The sequence below is a fragment of the Vigna angularis genome, chromosome 7 (assembly GCF_016808095.1).
Source record: "Vigna angularis cultivar LongXiaoDou No.4 chromosome 7, ASM1680809v1, whole genome shotgun sequence".
Classification (NCBI taxonomy): domain Eukaryota; kingdom Viridiplantae; phylum Streptophyta; class Magnoliopsida; order Fabales; family Fabaceae; genus Vigna; species Vigna angularis.
This window is the reverse complement of record NC_068976.1, coordinates 10,287,714-10,301,249: the sequence shown is the minus strand read 5'-3', so window position 1 is coordinate 10,301,249 and position 13,536 is coordinate 10,287,714. Positions and strand designations below refer to the sequence as shown.

Below are 13,536 nucleotides of genomic sequence, written 5' to 3'. Positions count from 1 at the left end.
TCAAAATCGGAATGTAGGGCACGAAGGATCAACACCATGTAAAATTTGTCTAGTTTCTTTTTGATATCCTCTAATGGGTCCACTTCCAAAAACATCCTGAGTTCTTCGACAGCAGATTGGGCTTCAGCCATGCAGGACACCATATCATGATCTGCCATTTTAAGAGATGCAAGCATGTTCGTAGTGTCATAGAGATGTTGAATATCGTTGGCATAAATGTTTTGGGCTTTCTTCCAAAAGAAGTGACAAGTTTTGAAAGCCCTCAAAGATACAAGAAGTTTGGGTTCCACTGATTGCCATAACAGGGCACACAACTGGAAATTTGCTTGTTTCCACTGATCAACTTTTTCAATAGGCACATGGCTTCCATCTCGCTCAAGGTGGTCATAATGCCCTTGGCCAAGGAACCACATTTCAACGGCAGCAGACCATGATAGATAATTTTTTCCATTTAGCTTCTCGGAGGTAATTGATGGACTTCCGGAGAAAGAAAGAGTACTGCCAGACGTCATTTCTGAAGAAGACGAATAGTACCAGCGAGGAACAAGAAAACCCTAAGGGTTTAGACGAACGGAACTGTGACAGCGATGGATGACGGTGGCCGATGACGGCGGACGGCAACGGCGGACGGTGGCCGGCGACGGGCAGCGGCAGACGGTGGCGAGCGACGACGGACTGTGGCGTCGGACAAATATTACGAGACAGAAACCAGAGCGGGATCGACCCGCTCTGATACCAACTTGAGAATTAAACTGTAAAATAATTCTAGAGGGCTTGATTGATCCCTCTTACAATCTTCTATTTATAAGAATAAATTGATACAAAAGTACATGATAAATAGGGTAACCCTAGACACAATATAATCATGATAAATAGGATAATCCTAGACACAATATAATCATGATAAATAGGGTAACCCTTAACACAATATAATGATGATAAAATAGGATAAATATCCTAACAAGGATAATGAAAGAATGAATTTCTCTTATTAATGGTAATAAAATTCTCTAAACAAGGATAGTTGGGAGCATAACCTCCCTCACAAAACTGTAGCCGCCTACTATGAACAAACTCAATAATCAAAAGCATAACCCTAACAATAGAGTCTAGCTCTATTTATATTAAATATCCCCCCCCCCCCCCCCCCCATCTTATACTGAATATTTCCCTAGATATAGCTCTATTTACTATAAATATCTTATACTGAATATTTCCCTATAATATAACTCTATTTACTATAAGTATCTTATACTGAATATTTCCCTATAATATGGCTCTATTTACTACAAATATTTCCCGCCCATCCTAACTGCTACAACAATTAGGATAGTAACTCTTCAACCGATCGGCTCCAGTTCTTCACCTCTTTCCATCGTTCGGCTCGAGCCCTCACTGCCTTCAACCGTTCGGCTCGACCTCTCCCCGCCTTCCACTGTTCGGTGCCCTTCTTCTTCTCCCTCACTGCCTTCCACCGTTCGGCTCGACCTCTCCCCGCCTTCCACCGTTTGGTGCCCTTCTTCTTCTCTCATATACTTTCTTCATCTCTCGTATACCTTCCAAACCCTAACATTATCTATTACCTTATATCCTATCAGGTACCCTATTATGCATCCTCCTATCAGTTTAGATTTTTTTTTTTTCATAACAAATATCAACTTTATATGTTTAGGAAAGTTTAGCTATGGGAGAAGTTTAGTCCTCTATTTTTTGTTCACGGATTTAGTTCGGTCTCCCCATGTTTTTTGTTCTTTTATCTTTTTATTTTAATAATATTTTTCATGTGATGACAAATAATAGATGTACTTTGGGTATCAACCTAACTAAGATGTCAAAGTATGAACTTTTATAAAAAAAAGAAAAAGAAAAAATAGTTTTCTTTTCTTCTCCTTTACTAGTGTTGTCAATTTGCCTTTTATAACTGCTATCAAAGGTTACAAACACAAGCTTGTGGCATTAGTACTACCCAACCTCTCGAATCCCTTATTATTGTCCAGTGGTATCGAAAATATTATGGCAGCACCATGGCAGAAATTGGTGGTGATTTTGCAGCTTGCCACCACAACATGGCGATGGCAATGTGAGTTTCTTCTGGTGGTCCATGACGACTCCATTTTGCATCACGGTTAGCTCATGCAGAATGGAGTCGCAGAAAAGGAGAAGATGAAAACCCTAGTTTGTAGCAACAGTGGCACAGGAGAAGAAAACCCTAGTGAGCGAAGGCCACAACACAGAAAAAACCCTAGTTGGAGGGCACAAGGAAATTAATCTAATATATAATTTTTCACTATATTCAACTATCGTATCTGTTTTTCCATTGTAACAATACTCTCTTTTTGTTTTTCTTACTTCCCTTTAATCTTTCCCTAATTTCTTTAATTTGTTCCTCTCTTTTCTTTTACATCAGTTTCTTGCAAATTTCAACTTCTTTTCTATTCTCTTTTCTCTGCTAATACAAATTTTAGCTTTTTTATATGCTTTGATCAACATTTGGCCTTGCACAATTTAACTTTTGAGTTAATATTACCCAATGTTTAAAGAGCTTACTTTTACTTGCAAGTAGCCTGATTTTTTTAATATGTGATTGTTATCTAGGTGTTATATTTCAACTGCTATGATATAGCACAATTTCAACTTTTCATGACTTTTCATCATCCCCTATTGACAATATTGGTTTTAGGCATTGTTTTGACAGAAGAAAAAAAGAAACAATATACTGATTATAGAAGAAAAACAACAACCAATCGTTCACATTGCTCAAGTCGCTTTGGCTTTAACTCAAACTATTGTTCCAGTCAGGAGGCAAGTCTTAGGTCTATATAACCACTAAACTAGTCACAAGTACTACACATGCCAAATATATTTATGTAGATGTTGAGTTTGATATTTAACATCATAAGTAGGAAAATTAGTGTTTAACTCAAGAAAAATCTTCCTAAAAATAGAATAGAAAGGTAAATGAACTTAAGTTAGAAAAACACCTCGCCGCTAGCCCTCCCTTTAGACCAGATAATTGGAATTTCAAGGATCCTTTCAAACAGCTGCACCAAACTCAAGCCAAACAAACTACATAAGCAAATTGTAGAAATTAAATGGCAAAGCAAGTAATGATGGACCATTAACTATTATAAATGTTACCGGGACAAAAAGATTATCAATTTTTAGATTAGCATGCCAACTCTGATCAATAGTGTCAACAAAAACATTGGCAGACAACCAGCCTCCATCTTCAGATATAAGATCTGATCTCCAAGTATTACAATTTCCACTCAGATCCACATGTATGCGACTATAGTGATTTTGGAACTTTACATGTCCATTGACATTCTCCATCTCCCTAAAAACAGTAGTACAAAATCTTTAATTCACAGACCATTACTATTTGGTTACAATATAAAAGCATCATTTATATTGTATACAAGAGCTGAGATTATAAAAAGATTGTATTGAGATTTAATGAATTGAAGACTGAAATTGGGTTAGAACAATTGATTAATTTCATTATAACTCTTTCGCTTTCTTTAGCAGTGCATATTTATGGAAATTAGGCTAAATATCGTGTTGATCTTGCAATATTCTTCCTTGATTAAAGGAATCCTCTTGTACAGCTCTATCACAGATATATATGTATGAAAAGCTGGGAGACTCTCCCAAGCATGTTTCTGGCTCATCTGCTGTGCTTTTCTCTCTGTTTTAAGTCTAATTCATGTTACAGGCACTCATCTCACAACAAATTTATGCAATATAATCTAAAACATTATACTGAAAATATCCAAATCGAAACAAACAAGTTTATTCTAAAAAACCAAGATTAACACTACTCTTATAGAATATTAAATAAGACTTAATGAAGTTTTAAATCTCTCATAAATTTATGTATTTTCAATTTAGTCCCTATTAAACAGTTTGTGTATTTGATACTCAATTTTTATACTTTTCAGTTAAGTCGATGTCATTTAATTTTTATCAATAATTGGGTGACATGACTGTTATTTTGTCTCATCATCTCGCTTCCTTTTATTCACATGTTAAGAAATGTGAAGTTTTGTAATTAATAAAACAATATTACAGTTAATGTAAAACGACAAATGACTTTTATTACTTTAATTTTTTTATATTAATCACAAAACCTCACATTTCTTAATATGTGGAGACAAGGAAGCAAGATGACAAGACAAGATAACAATCACGTCACCCAATTAACGAAAAAATTAAACAGATGGGAAAATTGAAAAGGTATAAAAATTGGATACTCAATAGACAAAAAAAATTAATAGAGATTCAATTGAAAATACACAAATTTATAAGGGGCTTGAAACTTAATTAAGCTATTAAAATATTACATATCAATTAAGACTGTTTAGTTAGTTTAATTAACAATATGAAAGTGAGATAACTAGATTATATATATACCTACATGACAAGCTAAATTGGAAACCCTTATTATGTAGTTATACTAACAGTCTACAGTTTCAACTTTTCAAGATCAATAACGTAGTGTAACTAAACACTGATTTTAGTTCAGTGATGATATAAGGATTATAAATGTGGTCCTGCAACAGAAGCGAACTTCAATTTAATCCCTCCATATTGAAAAATGACATCTAAAATATCCTTTCTATTGTATCCAGAAAATAAATGTAAAAAATATCCTTTTAAATGAGCATAAACTTACTCTTTTAGAAACAAAATTCAAAACTTTAAAGTTTCAAGTATACACCAAAGAAAGAAATTGTTTTTACAAATTACAATTATGTCAAAGCTCAAGAAAATAAAATGGTAAAACTCAACCTCAACTAATGAGCTAAAAACAATCATGAGCCATAATTACTTGATAAAAACAAATATCAAGACTTTAGATAACATATTATTAATGGCAGCATTTCTATTGTATAGAGCTCAATAAGCAAAAGCAAAATTATATTATATTCTTCAGCATCTTCAGAATATAGCAATATGCAATGGTTTGATTGACACACAGAAGAAGGTAAAAGCAAACTAAAAATATATAATTAATAAATGCTTGAAGGAAACACATGCATAACTGGAATAGAGACCTACAAAATCTTGAATTAGAGACTTTGAACATCCAATAAATAGCACTTAAGGATGTTCTGTCCAATACAAAACACTAATTCTTCATTCTTCTAGATTTCTGAAAACAAAGATGGCTAATTAAATATGCAAAATAGAAATCCCACTACTAAACATACTTGTCAAAACTGGACCGGGCCAGTTCAACCGGTAGAACTAAGAAGTCGTCCAAATCTTCCAAAAACTGGACTTAAATAAAAATGGCCATGACCCGGGAAATTTGTTAAAAAGTGAAGCATGTGTTTTTTTGTTGTAGTTAGTTCTTTTAAGTGATTTGTAGTTGGTTTTCTAAGAGATCTGAACTTGAACATGATGTATTAGATTTGTTTACCTTCATATATGAATTACTTTTATTATATGTTATGAATTGTGACCATTTTAAGCGAAATTATAATTTTAATTTTATAAATTTATGTGTACTAATTTATTTTTGTTAATTTTTCCTCTTATATTATATTAATGTATTATAAAAAATAAAATAATAGTATTTTATTGAGACCGGATTGACTTTAGTAGAACCTTTGAACCTTGAAACCATGCCTTCACTGGTTCGGTCGGTATCCAGTCCACTTACTAGAATTGTCATTGTCATTAGTAAAAAATGTTGCTACTAGAATTGTCATTGTCATACTACTTAAAAAACAGAAGTAATGATATAAGCAAGTTAACTATCAAGATGATATATTTCTGAAAGAACGCCCAACATAACATTTGTAATGATGTACACAATATTAAAACCATGGACTCATGAACTGGTGTGTCCATTACTTCAGCTGTAGACTGATTTTAAATTAAGAGGTAATGATAAGATCAACTCTCACCTAACTTCCTTGTCACCATATGCAAGCAGCATCAACGTTGCACCTTTGAAATGAACTGAATCCAATGTAATAGGCAGAACCTTTGTAACACCTTCGGACTGCACAAAATCTATCCCATCAACATGTTCGGAAACAATATCTTCAACTCTCAGACCCACGACAGACTTCAATTTTGCAAAGGGGCCAGAAAGAAACCAAGATGTCAACTCTTCCATATTTCTTAAAATTGATGTTAAGTCAAATTTCACAAGCAAGAGCTCAAATGGATTTTGAAAATAGGTTTCCAACTGAGAGTTAGGCTTCACAAAACTCAAATTTTCAGATGTCAAACCTCGTTGCCCCCCTGAAGAGCTGTCATTATCGTCCATATGACTGGCAGCAACATATGGTACAAACTCCTCATTTTTCTCTTTAATACCATTTGGATTAGCCGGTTCTGCAACATCATCACTAGATTGCAAATTTTCAAATTCACCCTCTCTTGTGTGTAATGTTGGATCACAAACTAAGTTTAAGTAATCCGATTGAATGCCAATATTTTCATTCACTAAGGGAGGCAATGCCAGATCTTTGAATTGTGTTACACTTTGGCTATCATCACTTCTTTTTTCATCACCAACAACAGGTTTGGCATTTCTGTCAACCTCACTTTTCACCAAATGCATATCATGACTCATAAAATGATAACATTCAGAAGGCGACAAAGGCTCCCCAAATTTCCATTGTGATTGATTACAAAAGTATGCATGAGCAGCTGATGCACTACGTTCAAACATTCTCTTTTTGATAGCAACACCAGATGCAAAGATGCTACCCCCATTACCCTTCCTCTTAAACTTGTATTTCCTAGGCCCGGATATTACTCTGGACCAAAATCGAAGTCCCGATGCAGGTAATCTCACTCCAAATGATTTTTCCAAAGCTGCATGCTTCGTATCATAATTAACACCTTTGTCCATCAACCTATGATCGTGCTTCCCATCATTCATGCAGAAAAAGGGCGCAGATGCAGTTGACTCCACGGAACGAGTTTCCATCTCCTTTAAACCATCATCACCTTGGGACACACCACAACTCCTCTCAGAAACAAAGTACCCCACCTCAGCAGCTTCCTTAGCAGCATCATCCCTTTCTCTTTCCCAATGAGCCAAGGCTTCCTCTCGTGCAAGCCTCCTTGTTCTTGTACGATAATCTATGCCTTCTTCAGCCGAGAAACTTCTCCCCATGCCTCCTTCATTGAAGGGTATTCCCAACCAAGTAAAGTCCTTCTTCTGTGCTACCAAGAGACTTGGATGCGACAAAACCGCATCAATCACCAACTTTCCACTCCTCAAACTCACAAAGGGGCGGAGGCGAAGCTTCACCGTGGGAGCCTCGCCACACGAAAACTCCTCCTTGTGAGGCCCAAATGAGCAAGATTCCAAAGTAATGCTCAACGGCGAAATTCGCCGAACCTTGCCAAACACAAGGTCACGCTGAATGTACTCACTGATTACTGAACAAACAGAAGGCAACAAATTGGCCTCAATGAAACCCTTTGCTTTATTCTGGCCATACCACACCAGCATGCACACTCCAGATACAACAGCAGTGCAAACAGAAGCCCTTATCAAAAGCAGCCCCTCTTTCCACAACGGTGTCAAACAACTGCCCAAAGCCTCACTCCTAAAATAAGGTTCCCTGGCACATTCTAACCTCGACCCACCTCTCAAAATCAAGTCTTTTCCCAATAATCTCACGTTTTGCCCAGAAAAAGCTGAAAGCCGTAACGCTTGGCTTACCAAACGGCACCGTCTTGGGGACACGCAGCACGTGCAATTGCAAAGACCCTTCTGCGGCAACTTCCTTCTCTCCAAAAGAAAAGGGTTCCTCTTGCTGGTGCCACTTTCCAAAGAGCCATGAAGACTTGTTCCCAGAAACAAGGTATGGTTTTTCAGACTCATTATGGGGTCTCATCTCAGAAGAATCATTGAAAATGGAGACAAATTTCGACTCCCTTCATCACCAGCGCGTTTAATTTTGAGGGGCACGCTGTGGAAGTGTGAAAAACGAAGCGAGTATGAGTCTGAGAATCTTGGTTTGTGTTGTGTTGCGTTTTGAGAATGGCTACGGCACTCACCAGATGGTTTCGATTGGGAGAAGGGTTGAAATTGCTTGGCTCTGTTTGGAGGGTGGAAAGGTGAAAGTAAAAAATTGGGTTTCACTTTTAGGCCACAAGAAAGAAAGTGTATTTACATTGCTATATTTCTCTTCTACCATGGTTTAAACCCACTTATAATTCCTACAATTATGTGAAGATCCTCACAGAGATTTAAACCTAAAATACAATTTTAGTCTCTTCAAAATTCCCCTAAATACAAATTTTATGTGTTTTCTTTGTATAAAATTAAGATATGTCAAATTTAATATGTAATTTATTTTAATGAAAAACTATGTAGCAAACCCTATTAGATGCACTAAAAACATAATTGTATTATGATTTTATTGTAACGAGTTTTACCCTTGTTTTCTCCAAAATGTGAGTATTTTAGCTTTGTATTCTAGAATAAAAAAATCTTCAGAAAACTAAAATGTGTTCATTTTGAATTGGTATAGTAAACTGGTTAGACGAATGGGTTTACATGAAAAATAGTTTAGGATGTGTTCATGCGTTTTTTTTACTTAGTAAAATGCATTTTTATATAATATTTTTTAAATATATTATTGTTGTTGTGGTATTGATTAAAAGAAGTTTAAATATGTTTTTTTCTTTTCTGAAACTTTTTAAGAATAAAATTATGACATAATTTCAAACTTCTACTTCAAATACACAGTCATTGACCTAACAATGATAGTGGATGGATTTAAAATGAGAATAATTGAGCATATGATTGAATAACAATCCTAATTTTTGTTGTCTTTTAAAATGATCGTGAAAGACTAGTTAACTTTATTTTATACACAATTTTTGCTTCTTTTTTTTTAAAGTATACTAAAAATTAAAATAAAAATAATTAAAATAAATAAATTTTCTATATTATATTTTTTTAAGATATAAATATGCAATATTATTATAATTTAAACCATTAACACTTACAAATTAAATTTCAATTATTACTTATAATAAAATAATTTAATATGTAAATATAATAATTATTTTAATTTGTCTAATTAAAATTATTAATTAATCAATCTTAGAAAATATTTATATAATTAAATATTTATTTATAAGTGTATATGCAAACATATTTTAAAAATAAAATTAAAAAAAAAAGAGTGCACACTTAGCTCGTTAATCCGTCTTATGATGAGCAAGTTGTAATTTTTGACCTAGTTTTTTTGCGGCAGACTTACTCTATTTTTGGTGAGTCAAAGACAGATGATTGTTGTGGTAGCTCATATGGTAGTTATGTTGACTATTGAGGAGATCTAAAAATATTTAAAAATATATTTTTTAGATTTAAAAAGATTGGACAAATATTATCTTGTGATATTTAAGAATAAAGTTAAATAAGGTAATTATTTAACAATATCAAATAAAAAATTTTAAGATATACTCTTTCCAAATTATCTTTTATCATAAACATTTATCAATCATCAAAGCCCTTTTTGTAGAAAAAAATAGAGAAAATCGCAAGGTCCAATTTTTGTTGTTTGTCCATCTTCTTGACTTAGTCAAATTTCTTCTGTTTTTTATGCTATGCTTGGATTGAATTCTTGTTTGTTATTTTTTATTTTTGGATTTATCTTTATGGTGTCATGAAACTTTAACTAATTTATTTCAACGCCTCAATGAGTTCAACTTAACTGTAGTTGCACCAACACACATCAAAATATCAAAAGAACATTTATGCAACTAAAAATCTATTTTTAACATGTTTTTCTATCACGTGCTAAATAAACTCAACTATAACAAATCCTAATTAACATATTCCATCAAAGTACAAAAACCAATTAAAAATACAATATTAAAGGCTAAATGAAGGCATAAATATGCACTCATCACTGACTCTTTTCTTTGTGCATGATAATTGTATATTTCAGGATCATGAATCTGATTACATGAGATATGAACATGTTGGGTTTTAGTAAGGGTGGCTATCTATCAACTTGTGTGAGTTTTGGTTTTCTTAACTATGTTTTCCATGTTTTCTATTTTCCAAGTTACCTCGGTAAAAACTTCGTTTCCACTTCGTTTACTTATAGATTAAGCTGAAACTTTGATATATGATTCCTAAGACATATTACTTCACCTTGACTATTCGGATTATTAATTTGAGGTTTTTACTTAAAGGAATTAATCCTGCATTTTGAGAAAATTGATAACTACTTTATTTCTACTTTTGAGTCTTCTCGGTAAAATCTCTTTTCTCACCTAGTTAACCGTTAGATCAACTTGAAATTTTGATATATAGTTCTTAAGATATATTGATTCATTTCAATCGCATGGATTATAAATTGGGTGAATGAGATTAGAGAAATTAATTTCACATTTTGGAGGGAGTTGATAATTACTTTAATTCTATTTCTAAGTTGTCTCGGAAAAACCTCAATTCCCACATAATTATCTGTGAGATCAAGCTAAAATTTTGATATATAGATCCTAAGACATATTAATTCACTTTGATCACTTGGATTATTAATTGGATGTCTGAGCTTAGAGAAATTAGTTGTGCATTTTGAAGGACCTGATCACCACCTTAGTTCTATCTTTGAGCCATATCGATAAAATGAAGATTTCCACTTCATTAACCGCCGGATCGAACTAAAATTCTTACCGTACGTTTTAGATATATTTTTATTTATTTTGATTGGTTAGATCTTTAATTAGAGACCTATAGTTAGAAAATTTTCTACTTAATATTCCAGTAGTTTAGGTGGTTCATAACATTGACCTTTGTCGTTTGTTTACTGTATAACTTTTTTCACAATTATCAAAATGATTTGATTGTCTTAGCATTGCATTAATCATTCAATTATATTTAATTTGAATAAAAGAACATGCATTTTTTAGTTTTATAGAAACTGCAATCATGTTTCTAAAGTCTCGAACAGTTTATACATATGTTGTTATATTGATTGTACAATAAAATATATGATGGAATATGAAGGTTTATGTTGGTTTTGAAATAAAATATGAATTTATAATTCACGATGAATTGGTTGATGAATATGAACATGATATGAAATTGGCCAAGGATCTCGCGGAGAGATTAAGTGTTTGTAGTTTATTAGTGTACACGTTGGTGTGGGAGTCCTAGCATTGGAGGTTATATTGATACTTTAATAACCATTCAGTTTCAAGTAGAGAATGATTAGTTATGTGGTGAGAGTGGTAGGAGGTCCTAAATGTTTTTCTATGTTGGGAATTTTGAACCTAAGTCTTATGTTTTCTCCTATAGTATTTTCAGATTATTATTTTGTTTAATGTCATTTGGTTAAACTTCAAAACATGAGAGTGTTTAGATGTATAGATGATTTTGTCTTAACAACAACGTCTTTTTCTTTGGGTGTAGTGATTTTGATCATATCTTTCTACTTTATTGATCTACATGAATATCAAAAACCAAAGTATACAAGCATCAAAGTACTTTATCGTACATGCATTAGACGTTTTGAACGTTCATAAGCGTTAGATAGTGTAGTGTATTCAAGACATTTTATCATTTTTCATTCCATTCATAAATGCATTGTTTGGTAAGACATAGAACACAAATAATCATCATATGGTATCAACATAAGATGACTTTTCAAAGGCTATAGCGTTTATCGGTCTTTCATCAGACAATATTTTCTTTTAAAAGCTTTGTTTAAGATAATATCGTATTGAATAAAAACTTCTTTTAGCTTTAATGTTATACACGAGATAAACTTTTTTTTCTTGAGACGCTAGGTTGTTTTGCTCGTATAGTCTATTAGATGATTTCAAAGAGAGATACTTTCTTTTGGATACTGTTTATGATTTTCAAATTCATTTAGACAACTTAGTCTAAAAAATGTTATCTTCAGAGGTTATTAATTATTTCTTCTTTAGACGTTATTGTTTTAAACAACTTTTCATACACAACAATATTTCGTTTATGACTTTTTGTTAAATTTCAAAACTTAAGTTACTTAGACGGTCTATTCTCTATACTATTTTGTCTTAACAGGGTTGAGTTGCAATTCCATTTTCACTTAAGCGAAAAATCCTTAGCTTAAGAAAAAATAAGACTAAAAGGAAGGTTGATTTTCAATTATATTTTCACTTAAGCAAAAATCCTCAACTTAAGTGAAAAACATTAAAAAATCAACCTCACATAGAAAAACCAAAATTGTTTTCAAATTATAATATAACTTTAATCATTCAAACTCGTAGTCTTAAGATGTGGAAAGTCATAAAAACTAACTTCATTCATCTAAACATATTCAAAACTGAATTTAAGAAACTTTATATCTTAACATGAATAATCTAGCCATTATATCAATTTCTCAACTAGTATCCAAATCAAAACTTTATGCAATATTAATCTATTAACAAAAATTCAAATAACACTCAATTTCAAATATTCAAACAATTTTCAGCGTAGAACCCAAATCTTGTGACCAAGTACTCTAACATTTAGATTATTATAAGGTTTCATGAAAAACATAAATAACTTCCCTTGTTAAAACTTGTTTGTTTAAATTAGAACTTCCAACTTCTCTTATAACAAACGAAAACCAAACTTGAACACAAAAAATTCTAATCAATGATTTATATAACCCTTATGACCATAACTAATAAATATTCATTTTTACTATAAAAGGACCACATATAAGACTCCTAGGCCCATGCATGCAAAACATCGTAAACCAACCCAAGACAATGTACAAAGAGAAACTTCTTCTAAAATTTTGATTAGACATATTTGCTCTATTTTTTTTATTAGAATCATTAAGAATAGGTAAATAGAAATTGCTTTAGATAGATGTGTTTTTTTAAATGATGTATAGAAGTCTCATATCAACTAGAGATCAAACCATTTTATTTAGACTTAAATTCCACTTTTCACCATAAACCAACCCATGAACATGTACAAAGAAAAACTTCCTCTAAAAAAAATTTTGGTCAAACACATTGCTTTATTATCTATTAGAATCACTAAGACCAGCTTTGATTCATGAAAGAATGAAAAAAGTCTGGAAAGAAAATATATAAGATAAATAGAAAGTGTTTTTTTATAGATGATGGTGATTTTTCTCAAATGATATTTGAGTAATTAATTTTTTCTATTTATAAACATTGCACTTAAATAATAAAATATTTATATTTCTATAACACTTTTACTTTTAAATAATTGATTATGTCCTTATAAATTTTAATTTTATAAGTTAATACAAATATATTATTATTTTTTCTACAAATTTATCAAGAAATTTATAATTAATAAAAATAACAAAAGAATGACTAATTTATATTAAATTAAACTCTAAATATAAAATTTGTCTAAATTCTTACCATTTTTTGAAAATATACCACTGTTTTGGTGTAGTTACCACACTTCATATCTTTCTTTTACTACATATACCTATTAATAAAATATTATTTTAATATCATTTTAAAATTGTTAAAATTATTTTTCTTTAATTTATCTATTTTTTGTATTAGAATCTATGATGC

At 31.9% G+C, this 13,536-nt stretch overlaps 1 protein-coding gene across 2 annotated transcripts in view; it reads right to left on the bottom strand.

Moving 5' to 3' along the window:
- The window catches only part of LOC108337981 (protein TIC236, chloroplastic), a 62,646-nt gene extending 54,559 nt beyond the window's left edge, over window positions 1-8,087 (bottom strand). Inside the window, exons 1-3 of one of the 2 annotated variants that reach the window (XM_052880585.1) lie at window positions 5,916-8,087; window positions 3,139-3,337; window positions 2,982-3,041 (exon numbers count right to left, since the gene is read on the bottom strand). In XM_052880585.1, coding sequence (XP_052736545.1) covers window positions 2,982-3,041; window positions 3,139-3,337; window positions 5,916-7,858 — 2,202 coding nt within the window. In that variant the 5' untranslated portion in view covers window positions 7,859-8,087. The remainder of the gene's footprint in view (window positions 1-2,981; window positions 3,042-3,138; window positions 3,338-5,915) is intronic. The other variant, XM_052880584.1, reaches the window with a different exon arrangement.
- Window positions 8,088-13,536: the final 5,449 nt, after the last annotated feature.